The sequence below is a fragment of the Diabrotica undecimpunctata genome, chromosome 4 (genome assembly GCF_040954645.1).
Source record: "Diabrotica undecimpunctata isolate CICGRU chromosome 4, icDiaUnde3, whole genome shotgun sequence".
Taxonomy (NCBI): Eukaryota; Metazoa; Arthropoda; class Insecta; order Coleoptera; family Chrysomelidae; genus Diabrotica; species Diabrotica undecimpunctata.
Genome location: NC_092806.1, coordinates 131128842 through 131142785, shown reverse-complemented (window position 1 = coordinate 131142785; position 13944 = coordinate 131128842). Strand labels below are relative to the sequence as shown.

General features: G+C 34.2%; 1 protein-coding gene across 1 annotated transcript in view; it reads left to right on the top strand.

The window, feature by feature from the left end:
- The window catches only part of Septin4 (septin 4), a 49791-nt gene extending 39592 nt beyond the window's left edge, over window positions 1-10199 (top strand). Inside the window, exons 4-8 of the mRNA XM_072530269.1 lie at window positions 1780-1930; window positions 4649-4814; window positions 4992-5145; window positions 6406-6484; window positions 9960-10199. Of these exons, the coding sequence (XP_072386370.1) occupies window positions 1780-1930; window positions 4649-4814; window positions 4992-5145; window positions 6406-6484; window positions 9960-10058 (649 nt within the window). The 3' untranslated portion in view covers window positions 10059-10199. The remainder of the gene's footprint in view (window positions 1-1779; window positions 1931-4648; window positions 4815-4991; window positions 5146-6405; window positions 6485-9959) is intronic.
- The last annotated feature ends 3745 nt before the right edge of the window (window positions 10200-13944 follow it).

Sequence of the window (13944 nt, the reverse complement as noted above, 5' to 3'; positions counted from 1 at the left end):
AAACACCATTTTCGCATTGTCGCCCATAATTATTGTGTAATATGCTGGTGTGGCATGTAACGATGTTTCTAGGTCCTCATAAAATAGAGATATAAGAAAGTTTTATTATCTGACATGTGTGCCAAACAAAATTTTGACGTGATTTTAGTGCAGGTAACCTACAAAGAGCTCATTTCTCCCCAAACCTAGTATATCTAGTATGGAGTTGATCATTGAAAGACCACATGAAAAATGTGGAATTGCTAAATTTGGCCCGCCTGTTCTGAACGTATTATCTACACTCAGTGAACTGAACACTATAGAAATTTTATCTATCTTCACATGAAATTTCTCTGTGTCCTCTGTACAAAAGCCACCTGGGAAAGATTTCACTTTCATATAATCCGACAACTTTAGCTACTACAATACTAACGTCATCCTCTTTAGTTTAAATTGTTGAAGTATTTCATACAGGGGGGCTACAAAGGAACTGATGACAATGGTAGGCAGTTGTAGATATAGGCAGATCAAGAACGACTACAACTGATACTCGACGCTAAACTTCTCTCCTCTTTTAGCAGTGCTAGGTGGAAGATAGGATATAATTCAGATAATACTTTTGTATCAAGCAAGATACCAGCTGAATGCAAAATTATATTGCAGATTAAATTCCTCACACCCAGCACAAACTACTCGTATATACACTTTAAACGCTGTAATAAAACCGCAAAAAAAGGAGAATGGTGTAAATTATGATAATTTCAATATCGTGAGAACGTTTTCAGCAGAAATATTCCTTGAAGATCCCGGACTCACTATTTGGGGACTACTCTAAACTCTGTCCCATTACTCAACCGGTATCAAAAGACCCAAGATCAAAATGGTGCAATCTCCTGGAAAATCTGAACATGGCACAGAATGGTAGACCCCATTGAAAGAAGTAACAGTTTCTAAAAGGTTGAAAGGTGTTAGCAAATCAAGTGGCCTCCCAAACTCTTAAAAATCCACTCCTTAAAAATAACAGACCACATGAAAAAAAAACTCAGAATAAGAGAGAATCTATTCAGTCAGTTAAGCGAACTTCTCAATAATTTCAAGCTTGGATCCGTCATCCGCATTATGTTAGAGTTTCTTCTCGAGATGATAAACAATGTATACATATACCCAAAGCATGAAGTATGCTTAAACCTGGCAAAGATCCTAACGATCCTCGAATCGACCGGTATCTTTGTTCTTTCACCTGTCAAATTACTTGAGCACGTGATCCTTAATAGAATTTCATCGATAATGGACGAACAACTCATTAAAGAATAAAATGGATTTGGCTAAAATCACAAATTTTGAATCTCAGCCAACATATCGAAGACAATTATAAAAGACACCAGGTCACTAGGACATTATGAGCAGTATTTGCAAATCTTTCTGCCGCGTAAATAAAAGATCCAGATTTTATCTACTTATCTGCCCTCTGTTAGAGCAACCCTGTACAGAGCTATACCTTTTTCATGCAAATTACACCGTTTCTAGACTGCTATTTTTTCGATGACAAAGATTTGATTTGACAGAACTGGGCAGGTAAAGTAAAGTTAGTGTCATCTTAGCAGTTAGTGTGATATATTGTACTCACATATAAAATTTTATATTTTACAATTTTCTCAAAGGACCTGCTGGAAATCACCGAACGAAACTGTCGGAAATTTTTTTAGTTGGGTAGTTAAAGTATTGCATTTTACAATGTATTCTCTTTTCTTTTATTAAAGCTTACTATTGTATCTAAACAAGTTTTTTTTTTAATTTTAGTTTGAGACAAATGGACCTTGAAGTAATGAAGAGACTGCACCGTAAAGTTAACATAGTAGTAGTAATTGCCAAAGCAGATACCCTCACATCATCTGAAGTTGCCAAATTAAAAGCAAATATTCTTAACGATATTCGAGACAACGATATTCAGGTAGATATTTTTTTTATTTTTTTCATAGCTGTTTGTATATTCGCTTTCTTAAATTCGAAGTAATAACTTGACTTAACCAATGAGCTTTCCAATTCTCCCTCTTTAAATTAAAACAGTACTGTTTTCTGTTCCTTCCTTCCTGAATCACATCAAATAGAGTAGTAAAGGCGACAAGAGACAGTTCCCCAATAGGAAGACGATCAGTAGGAAAACCACGTAAACGATGGCACGACAACTCACTTGAGGCACATTGAAAAACAGACAGCTATGTCTATATAACAAGAAGAAGAAGAAGAGGCCATACGTTTGGGGCTAATCAGAGAATTGCAGATCGAAGACAGATTAGGACAGAGGACAAGTGCCTTAATCAAATTTTCTGCTCGACGCAGTAGACATGCATCATGCTTTAATGGCTGAAAATAGATACCACATTTTTGTTTACCGTCGAATTGAAATCAAAACATTTATTCTGCTGAAACTCAAATGCAACTAAATTAAAAAAAAAAAGTCAAGGTGAAATCTCTTTACCTTCAAAGCATCTCCCAAAGAATCAGGTCCTTTATATAGTAATAATTTAGTTTGGAATAATACTTCTATAACATCCAAAGGCTTAGAGGATCTTCGTACTAATCATGTTGATAGGGGGCCAACCAATCTAAATATACAATCTTTATTTTCGATCTTAGTCTGATATGGTATACAACATCGTTGATCTGGGTTATCACAGATCTTTGCATGACTTCTGTAGCTTTAGACACTTTTTCTTATAGCGCACCGGGTTATATAATACTTGTAGTTGGCTTGAATGTCGTACCACGTCTTTATCCGGTCACTTTTCATTCTTAAACGTTCTTATGCACGCTATCAAGTCTGGTCTGTCAACTAATTTTCGAATGTAGATATTGTTGAATTCTGCACAAATAGGTATATACAAACAATAAATCTACAGGAGGCAACTTTTTACTAAACAAGACATTTGTTGGTGTTCTTGCTGTGGACTCATGGATAGAGCTTCGGTATGCCAAAAATTGAAAAAAAAAGATATAAACGATAAAAAAATAGCTGCATATGTTGGTATCTATACGGTGAAACAGTCCAACAATGTCGACAGCGATTCTTTCAAAAGGTGCACACACCAAATATTGCTTCCTCTAGCTAGTCGAGCTCCTCGTTCTAGGGTCTTTACTAGCCGCACATTATGTGCACTAGTACCAACTCTCAACCATACGAGGGATATTTTTCAGTAGAATCGATTTCTTGTGTTCGTTAACGCCTTGTTTATTCCCAAAAGGCCTCCAGAAAACCCATCGTGACACTTAAGTAGCACCTCACCAACTCTGCTTTTCGGGATGAAAATTTTAACTTGGCTTTGGTTCCATCAGTGCTTGTACATTTACTATACAACACACTATCAATTACTTCTACCGATTTACATTTTGCTTAATAATTTACTTTCTTCGTAGTAATCAAAATTGGTGCAATGTTCTTTTCCGCAAGTTATTCAAGGTGTAGAATAGAAGGATTCCAATGGTTTTTTGGTTCAATCTCGGCTTTTATACAATTGGCTATAACTTTGGGTTCTTTAGCTTTCGTTTTGCTACAGTAGCTGCAATCTTCCGGGCAAGGTATTTTACTAAGCGTATCGGAAGTTTGATGTTGTTTTTTGTTCCTCAGGCCAGGAGTTTGCATTTGCAGCTGTTAGAAACTGCTTTAAATAAACCGACTAACTGATTGTACGACCTAATGTTGGTGGTGGTATAATTTTAGTAAAATGAAGTAAAGTGATCAATATTTGACTGGTTCGTCATTTCACACATATAATTTCTTAATTCTTGTATCTCCGTGCGTAACTGCGAAGTGATATCTTTTCTCTCTACATATCTACGCGCAGTTCAAACTTTGCACCAACTAACTACCTATTCAAGAATGAATGTCCGATTTTTTCTAGCTTTTCACCCACCTTTTCTATCAGTTTTCCTGCAGATTATTCTGATTTTCTTTTAGTTTGTTCTGTGTTTGTTCAAAGTTTTTCTTGTATGTGGCTCATCAGAGTTGGTAGCATAGATAACATGGAACCCTCGTGCAAGGGTGGATTTGTTGTCTTATCACGGGTATTTAATCGATAAATTTTTTTGACTTCTGGTTCTGGGCATTGTTCACCTTCAAACGGTTTAAATCGACCACTGTAGCCTACTTCTGATAGCAAATGTTTCGTATAATTCGTTTAAAAACCCTGTGGGATTTAAAATTAAAATGTTTATTCTGCTGAAACTCAAATACAACAATTTTTTTCCAGTCTTTAAGCTTGTTTCGTTTCTGCTTTTTTTAAAAACATTTCTAGACTAGATACTTCACTAGATATTCATATCGAGAATTCGCATATTCGAGGTTTTATTGAAGTTTATAGTATTTATAAATTTGATTCAACGCAAGTAATTCTCAACTCACGTCTGCATCAAGCTTCTACAACTGTTGAATGATTACATCTATTGCAGTCATAATGTAAATTATATATGCCATTTAAATTTACTGATGAAAAAATGCCATTCCTTCAATTGCCGACATATAAAAGAACATACATTATATTGCAATCAGATTATTTACCCCTGCAAAACATCGTCCTTTTCTCACACAAAAATAATTACAGGTACTGCCCATGCTCATTCCATTTTAATAATATATACTACAAATAATTAATCAATACCTTTTCATTTTCAGATGTATGAATTTCCAGAATGTGATAGCGATGAAGATGAAGAATTTAAGCAACAAGACAGAGAACTAAAAGCGAGCATTCCATTTGCTGTGGTGGGCAGCAATACCACTTTAGAAATAGCTGGAAAGAAAATTAGAGGACGGCAATATCCATGGGGTGTTGTCGACGGTAAGAAGCATAACAGATGCTAAAACTTGAAAACAATTGTATTAAGTAATGTTTGTAAAATTTTATACAAATTGTTAAACCATAATTTGTTTATCTGCATGATGTGTTCCAAGTCGATATCAAATGCGTGGTTCTGGTCTAATAGCCATATTAAAAAATTTTTCTGCTTTTTTTTAGTGGAAAATCCGAAACACAGTGATTTTATCAAACTCAGGACAATGTTGATCTCAACCCATATGCAAGACTTAAAGGATGTTACAGAAGACGTCCATTATGAAAATTTCAGGGCTGCGTGTATTTCCCAAATTTCTCAGCATGCACGAGAACGAGGGTAAGAAAAAATGGTTCATATAGCATAACAAATAAAAATTTTTTTTATAAAATAACGTTTATATACGTTGTGTGATCAAATAGGTGTTTCATATTTATTCATATATGTAGTTTCTTACACATGGGTTTTCACATACATTGTGTACCTCAACAGCTATGTTTACAACTTATCATTTGGGCCCTTACGTCTATGGCAGCTCGTTATGTGCAGCTGTCGGGAGGGGATACACGTCCACTTAAACTAAGCAATATGAATTAGATATTGATTAATTTTCTGTGCGTAATTAAGATCTTAATTTTAAACTAGACATAATGTAAACTAAATTTCATTTAGTAATTTTTAAAGGGTTTTTACCCCCATATTTAGTGGCTATTTCTATGTATTAACCTGACACTGATGATGGAATACTTATTCCGAAAACGTTTTGTCAATTTAACATAGCCCAAATGGGTTTTTTATATACCTTTTTATAAAGGATTTTATTGAAAAAATTTTTTTAATATATGGTATACAGCCAACTACAGGAACTTAGTTTCCTTGTGGATATAAAATCAATATTAGTAAATACATTGCGATGCTAAATGAGCACGTTATCTTCTTTTAATAGAGCTACGCTTACCTATATGATTTAGGCTTAACTATATGTTTGCTAATATTTACTGTTTGGGTCTTCTGTGCTTCCATCTATAGTAAACCCCATACCTTGGGTTATCTTCTAGCTCAGCTAATTTTGTTCTGGCTTTTTCTTCCATCATATTCAGTACCCGTATTTGGTTTAGGTGTCTGAACAGGAAACGTTCTGGGCATGTTTGCAGCTTCTCTAAGGAAGTTGTTGTGAGCTGCTTGTATCTTCTTTTTGATATTGTAATTATTGGTAGTATGATACTGTTTATCAGTCTTTTTTGTCTTCAATTTACTTCTTCCTGTGAATCCTCTTATTGCGGCTCTGGTCGTTGCTGTTTTGCAATTTGCACTGCCAGCACAGTCAGCTCTTCACTGTTCTTCTGGGAGATACCTTTCACCTTTCTCTTTTGGAAGATAACCGCATGGGACTTCTCTGGATTTATTGTTGTTTTCTATCGGATACTTCATCGTTCTATTGTATCCAGTGCCGTCTGTAGATTTCTTACAGTTATACCCAGTTTCCTGTATTTTGCCGCGTTCTTGAAACGTCCAGTGTGGTACTTATTTTTATAAAGCATAATGATTTTCCGTATTCTTTTTGTATACTTTATTAATAATTATGTTTTATTATTTCAGGAAACTAAAAAGAGACTCAACCCCATACGATTCAGATATTTCTGAAACAGATAGGCTACTAATACAGAAGGACGAAGAGGTAAGTAAATATGTATTTAAAATAGGTGAGAATCGCTTACAGTCTTAATGCCCACTGCCACATGTTCTTACTTATTTACTTTTCAATGTAAATATATTTAATGCATTATGTACGAAAGTTTGGTATTAAAAATAAACTTAAAAAAAAAGAAAACCATAATCTATAGCCTCAATTAATCTAAAAAGTTAATACAAAAGTTAATTACTTGTTAATACAATTGAAAGATAAGAAGAACATAATAAACATCATACAAGTGTACGCTCCTACAGCAGACAAAGAAGAAGAGGAAATATAACAATTCTATAATACTTTAAACGAGGTGATGAGAACAACAAAGAAACAACACATTAACATAGTAGTAACATTAACAAGGTAGGTCAGGGTAAAGTTGGAGAAAATGTCGGTGAATATGGCTTAGGTAACAGAAATGAAAGGGGTGACCGTTTAGTTCAGTTTTGTCAAAGTGAAGATTTAATAATAACGAGTACTTTCTTTAAATTACCCCCAAGGCAACTGTATACGTGGACGTCACCTCAACACACTCAAGAAAAAGTAATCAGAAACCAAATAGATTACATAATGGTGACAAAAAGATACCGTAATGCCGTGAAATCTACTAAAACTTATCCTGGAGCTGATATCGGTTCGGATCATGATCCAGTAGTATCTGTGATAGAAGCTAGACCAAAGAAAATAAGAAAAACCATCATCCCAGCGTTAGACTTAAGCCAGCTAAAAAGTGAACACCTCCGACAAACAGTGCAAGAAGAAATAAACACCAGCCTCAGAATAGCAAAAAGTCAAATCAGGAGAACAGACAACATAGATGAAAAACTTAAGTATATAAACACTACAATAAGAACTACGGGAAAGAAACACGTAACCAGATCTGCAAACAAACACAAGGTATGGATGACACCAGACATACTAGAACTAATGGATGAAAGACGTAAAATGAAGAATAATGCACAAAAATACAGAGAGGTTGATAAGAACATAAAGCAAAGAATAAAGAAGGCCAAATAATTATGGATTGAAGAACAATGTGTAGAAATGGAAAACTATGAAAGAAAATACGACACATTCAATGTACATAAAAAAGTAAAAGAAATTACAGGAACTCAAAGAAGACATCAAATAAGTTTGCTTAAGAACAAAGACAGAAAGATTATTATAGATTTAACAGAAAAAATTAATAGATGGAGTGAATACATAAGAGAATTGTTTGAGGACAACAGAAATAACATCGTTCAGGCAAATGGTAAAACGGGACCTGAAATCCTAAAATGTGACGTAGAAGCGACACTTAAAAATTCCAAAACTGGAAAGGCAAATAGACCTGATGAGGTTCCTACTGAATTGCTAAAGCTCTTGAATGATGACTCAATAGGTATAATATTGCACTTATTGACCACAATATACAAAACTGGTATTATACCTCAAGAGTGGCTGTTGTCTACATTCGTTACACTGCCAAAGAAATCCAATGCAAAAGAATGTTTAGAACATCGAACAATATCTTTAATGAGCCATCTACTAAAGATATTTCTAAAAGTCATCCACAACCGAGTTTACCAAAAGTTGGATTCGGATATTAGTGATACACAGATGGGGTTCAGAAACGGATTAGGTACTCGAGAAGCTTTCTTCGGTTTGAATGTCCTTACTCAAAGATGCCTAGACGTTAATCAGAAAGTACATGCATGTTTTATCGATTTTGAAAAGAAAGCTAACATCAAAATAGAAAATGAGATATCACAAGCAATAGAAATACGTAGAGGATTACGACAGGGATGCATTGTGTCACCGCTGCTATTTAATGTTTATAGTGAAAGCATCTGCCAGGAAACCCTTTTGCAAGCAAACGAAGGAATCATAATCAATGGAGAGGTTGTAAATAATATTCGATACGCAGACGACACTGTACTAGTCGCAAGAACAGTAGAAGAATTACAACGATTACTTACAAATATAAATATTGCCTGCAACAATTATGGCATAAGTATCAATATCAAAAAAACCAAGTATATGGTCTTCAGTAAGAACATGACACAACCAGCACATATTAGTATAAACGGCATACAAATTGAAAAAGTATCAAGTTACAAATACTTGGGTACTTCAATAAACGAAACTGGAGACCAAAACAATGAAATAAAAAGACGTATCGAAATTGCCAGGGCCACTTTCATAACGATGAGAAAATTCTTCAGCAAGAGAGATATAAGCATCCCTCTCCGATTAAGAATGCTAAGGGGCTACGTATTTAACACGCTATTATACGGTGTAGAGGCCTGGACTTTCAAGCAGAACAATATAAAAAATATTGAAAGTTTTGAGATGTGGTGCTACCGTCGAATGCTGAAGATAAGTTGGGTTGAAAGAGTTACAAACTTTGAAGTAATTCGAAGGATAGGAAAAGACCCAGAAATTTTGTCAACGGTCAAATGAAGAAAACTCGAGTATTTGGGTCACCTGATGAGAGGACATAAATACGCATTACTTCAAAATATAATGCAAGGAAAAATAGAAGGAAAACGGAATCCAGGCCGTAGAAGAATGTCATGGTTGCGTAATTTGAGAGAGTGGTTTGGCTGTACCACTAATGAACTCTTTAGGTTAGCTGTAAACAAGGTCAGGATAGCCTTGATGATTTCCAATCTCCGATAGGAGTGGCACAAGAAGAAGAAGAAGAATCTAAAAAGATGGAATTATGTGTTGGAAGTGTAATTATTTACAAAAAATAAGATATTATACTATTTAGAGATACTAAAAATATTGCTTAGTATCTCTGTACAAATAAAATGAGAGCGATGGAAGAAAGTCACAAAGATACAAAAAGTATAAAAATCAAAAGAGGAATCAGGCAAGGAGACACGTTATCTCCCAAACTCTTTTTAAGACAGTTTTGGAACATGCTTTCAAAAAATTGGAGTGGTATGCCAAAGGAATCAATGCAAGCCAGGGATGTCAAATGGAATTCGACAGGGTTGTATGTTGTCAATAGCATTATTTAACATATACTGTGAAAACATCTTTAGAGAAGCCCTGGACGAATCAGAAGATGGTATTGCAGTAAATAGCCAACTTATAAACAATATTAGATATGCAGACGATACCGTACTTCTGAGTGGAGGAGTGACGTTCTTCTAAAAGTAGAGAAAATATGCTATCTGGGCTGCAATATAAGAATACCTGGGATTGTAGCTAAGAAAGAAAAAAGTGTTAAAATAGTTCTACACATCTACAACCGGAGTATTCCTTATAGCCGACATCAAGATAAGGATAACCATGTTAATCGCCAACATCCGGAACGATTAGACATTGAAAGAAGAAGTCCAATAATATTTGGTTGTCTAGACCAGCGCAACATGAATAATTTTTTAGTCTTTCTTAGTATTCCTTAACGTGTTATTTTTATCATTTTTATCGTTTCTACAATTATTTTTTAATTTAATTTTTCTATTTGTTTTAGATTCGTCGGATGCAAGAAATGCTAAAGCAAATGCAAGAGAAACTCAAAGTTGATGCTCAAGACAACAATAAAAAACACGAAAGTATTATCGATGTGTAGATTTTTATTATTTATTTATTAAACTAGTTTTTAATTTATCAATTTAAGACCAAAGACGTCTAGTTAAAATGTTTTTTTCATATTTATATCAATATTTATATGCGTAATGTATGTTATAAAAAATATATAGTTAAAAACTTGTGTCGTGTTATATTATTTTTGTTTTGTAACATTCTTCAGATATATTGTGCTTGCGTGTACATACTTCTACACATCAAAAGATATTAACACTAAGGTATCAAAGTTGGATCGAACCTAGATATGAAATCTTATCATAGTCCAGTAATCTTAACTATATTTACGGACATACAATAAAAACCTATACCTCCAAGACTGTGCAACCGTAACACCAGATGGGAAGAATTTTAGGAAAGAATTAACATGGTTACAATCATACACATATTTGAAAACACTAACTCAAGTGGAGAAGCCCCTGAGGAAATCCACAAAGAGTACAAAAATGTGCGTGGTTACGTGGTTAGATACGACACAAAGTAGTTCATCAACTGATAAAGAACATTGTCTGGTAATAGTAACAAATTCAATTAAGTTGTAAGGGAATTAAAAAAAATTATACAAACGCTTTATCAATCAAAATATAAAAAATCGCCTCGAACATTTGTCTCCATCAAATAATAATGAATACTCCCTCTGGAAAGCTACAAGATACCTAAAGTATCTTATAAAGTTAATACCACCTATCAGAAAAATCGCTGGACAATGGGCAAAAAATAATTCAGAAAAAGCCAAAGCATTTGGTGAACATTTAGGAAAAGTATTCCGACCACATAATTTTGTATCAAGCCCCACAGAAACTTAAAATATAGGGAGAGACTTAGACGAACCGATTCAAATGGAGTTGAAAATATAGAAATTTATACACCGATAATTGAAATCTACCGTCATGGAAGAAATCGTCTCGAAAAAATCTCCTATCTACGAACTTATAACGAGGGAAGTTGTAAAAAAGCTACCCAGTAAGAGTACGAGTTGTATTCAATGCTATTTTAAGACAGTTATTTTCCGCAGCAATAGAGCGTAGGGGAAGTCATAATGGTGCCAAGCCAGGTTTGAAACCTAAAGAAATTACATCATATAGGAATATCACTCTATTGCCAATTCTACCCAAATATTTGAGAAGTTATTATTAAAAAGACTTTAACCTACCCTAGAAAAAAAATCACTGTTCCGTAGCCTTTCTAGATGGAAGTCAGGCTTTTGATAATGTCTGGCACACTGGCCTACTCTATAAAATCAAAAAGCATCTACCGCATAGACTCTATGGTATGCTGGAATCTTATCAACCAACAGATACTTCCTAGTTAGACACCAAGATGAATGCACTGACTTTTACCCAGTTGAATCAGGTGTATCCCAAGGCAGTGTTCTTGGACCTGTGCTTTATCTACTATACACCATGGATTTTCCATGGATACACACTTAACGAGGCGAAGAAGGTACCTACGCGGATGAAACTATAACAGCATCACATCAAAATTCAGACACTGGTACGAAAAACCTACGAAATTGACTCAAGATCGAATTTTGGCCGAACAAATGGAAACTGAAAACAAATGAAGCCAAATCCAAATACTAACCTTCACAATGAAAACCCACCGGTCACAATGAATGGTATACAGCTTCAACAAACCAATGACATACAAGTATCTTGGTATGCACTTAGATCGACGTATGACGTTGAGAACACATATCTTTATGAAACGTAAACAATTGGGATTAAAACTGCACCAGATGATTGGCAGGAAATACAGACTAAAAGTAGATAAACTTCTAGTCTACAATTCAAGCCTTAAGCCGGTATGGAAATACGGAATGGAACTCTGGAGTACTACTAATCGAGAGAGACTTGAAAATATCATTCGTAAAAACAAGGCACGAAAAAGGATTGAATATTTTAATGACACGAAAATAGTTTATAAACACACTACAAACGCTGTCAAAACAAAACTTACAATTGCCAGTAGGTGAATCAATCACCGACCATCGTCCTATGACTGTCTTTGTTAGATGTTTGCTGTTGTGTATATATGGACAAGGGGCTTAAGTTCATCGATTTAGTTTCTGTGAGTAGGAAAGAGACGTAATAAAAAAATAATAATTCGTGAATAATGTCCTACTTGTGCAAATATCTAGCGGATGGACTGCTAATCAAACTAGATGAGGGATACAAAATGTGGTACCTACCTATACAGAAAAAAGTATGAGGAACTAAGTTGGTATAATTGCTGATAGAGAAATCAAAGATAAAATAGTAGAAGTTTAAAGAAAGTGTGATAGAATACAGTCAGAGAAAAATGTCTACTTGATAAAGAAATGCCGTGGTGTGGCAGACACAAGGTTAGTAGATGTTAAGTTATGTTAACTTAATATCTACTAACCTTGTGGCAGACAGGCCAGGCGCCAATGTCGGTCAGCATGTGACCTACACTACCGGTCGATACGTTACTGATCATGGTTCAGAACCTTTACTTGAGTGAAGTGCTCGTGTTGTCCGCTAGGTGAAACAAATAAGAGGGCAAAAAAATGTAAACAATAATTTCATTTGTGATTTTTTACGTGATATTTACATGTAATTTTGTGTGAGAGTGGTTTTTAAAGTTTAAAATAAGATAATCTCCTGGTCGAAAAATAATCATTTTTACTTGTACGAGTATATTTTTTAATCATAATTAGATAAGACATAGTTTTTGTAACTTAATGTGTGGGTTTGTGGTATGGTTCTACCATGCAGTCCATTTGGTTATTATATTTGCCAGTACAAAAAATGAACATGTATTTCGGTGAGTGTAAAAGTCTATTTATTTAAACCTTGTTCTTGGAATCTGGTGACTTCAAAAATGTTTCGTGTGTGAATGCTAAGATAGTCAATGGCATTGTTCTGTCTGTAGTAAATTTACCTGTCTAATTTACGATACATTTTTGTTACCTTTCTTCAGGCAATATTTTGACTGAAAAAGTAAATGCTACTTTTTAAAGGCATGAACTAACTAAATTAACAATTTTTTTTCTTCTTTTTCTTAAAATTCATTTACTAAATTGTGTTGTAAAATGAATTTTAAAAAAGCTGCTTGATGAAAGCTTAGAATCTTGAAACAGTGCTGCAGTAGTATGTCTGTCCAATGTCAAAGTCTTAGTCATTGATGAGTTTTGACTGCAGGTCTCAATCATGAGAGTAAAAATGAAAGAATAGATGGATGGATGTACTAATTATTGCTTGTAGGTGTAATTATGCACATAAGTATATACGCAGTAATTAATTAAATTAAAACTTTCAGTCATAGGAGAAAATAGAGAAGAAAAGTTCCTAAAAGGCATTTAACCTATCTAGACCTATTAAGCTCAAAATGTATCTTTTTTGTAATTATTTTAGTATAAAAATATCGTTTTGCTTGCTTTTAACTTCATGTTGATAAAGCAAGTCCCAAACTTCATTATTCTATGATAAAAATCATAAATAAGGCTTTCATAAAACATAAGCGAGAATCTCAAGCCAAATTTAATTTTCAAATTATTGCCTCCCTATTTTTTTCCGCCGAAAAATAGCGCCTTCTAGACGGCTTCAATTCTGTCTTAATAAGATCATAGGGAGTTTGATATCTAGGTATTTAATTAACTTTCAGGATTAAATCAATAAAATTACAGTGTAAAGTTGGGAAATAATCAAATATAAATCATAAAAGTTATAATGTATTTACGTGGTACTGTAAGTTGCCTACATTTCGCACAACTCGATGATAAAAATATTGGGGCGCGGCGTTCTTGTTACATATTGTTTCGATTTCGACACACTCACTTGTCATAACAGGAGGTGATTTTATTGCATACTTAGAGTAGGGAATTTATAGGGAAATTGTAGGGAAATACA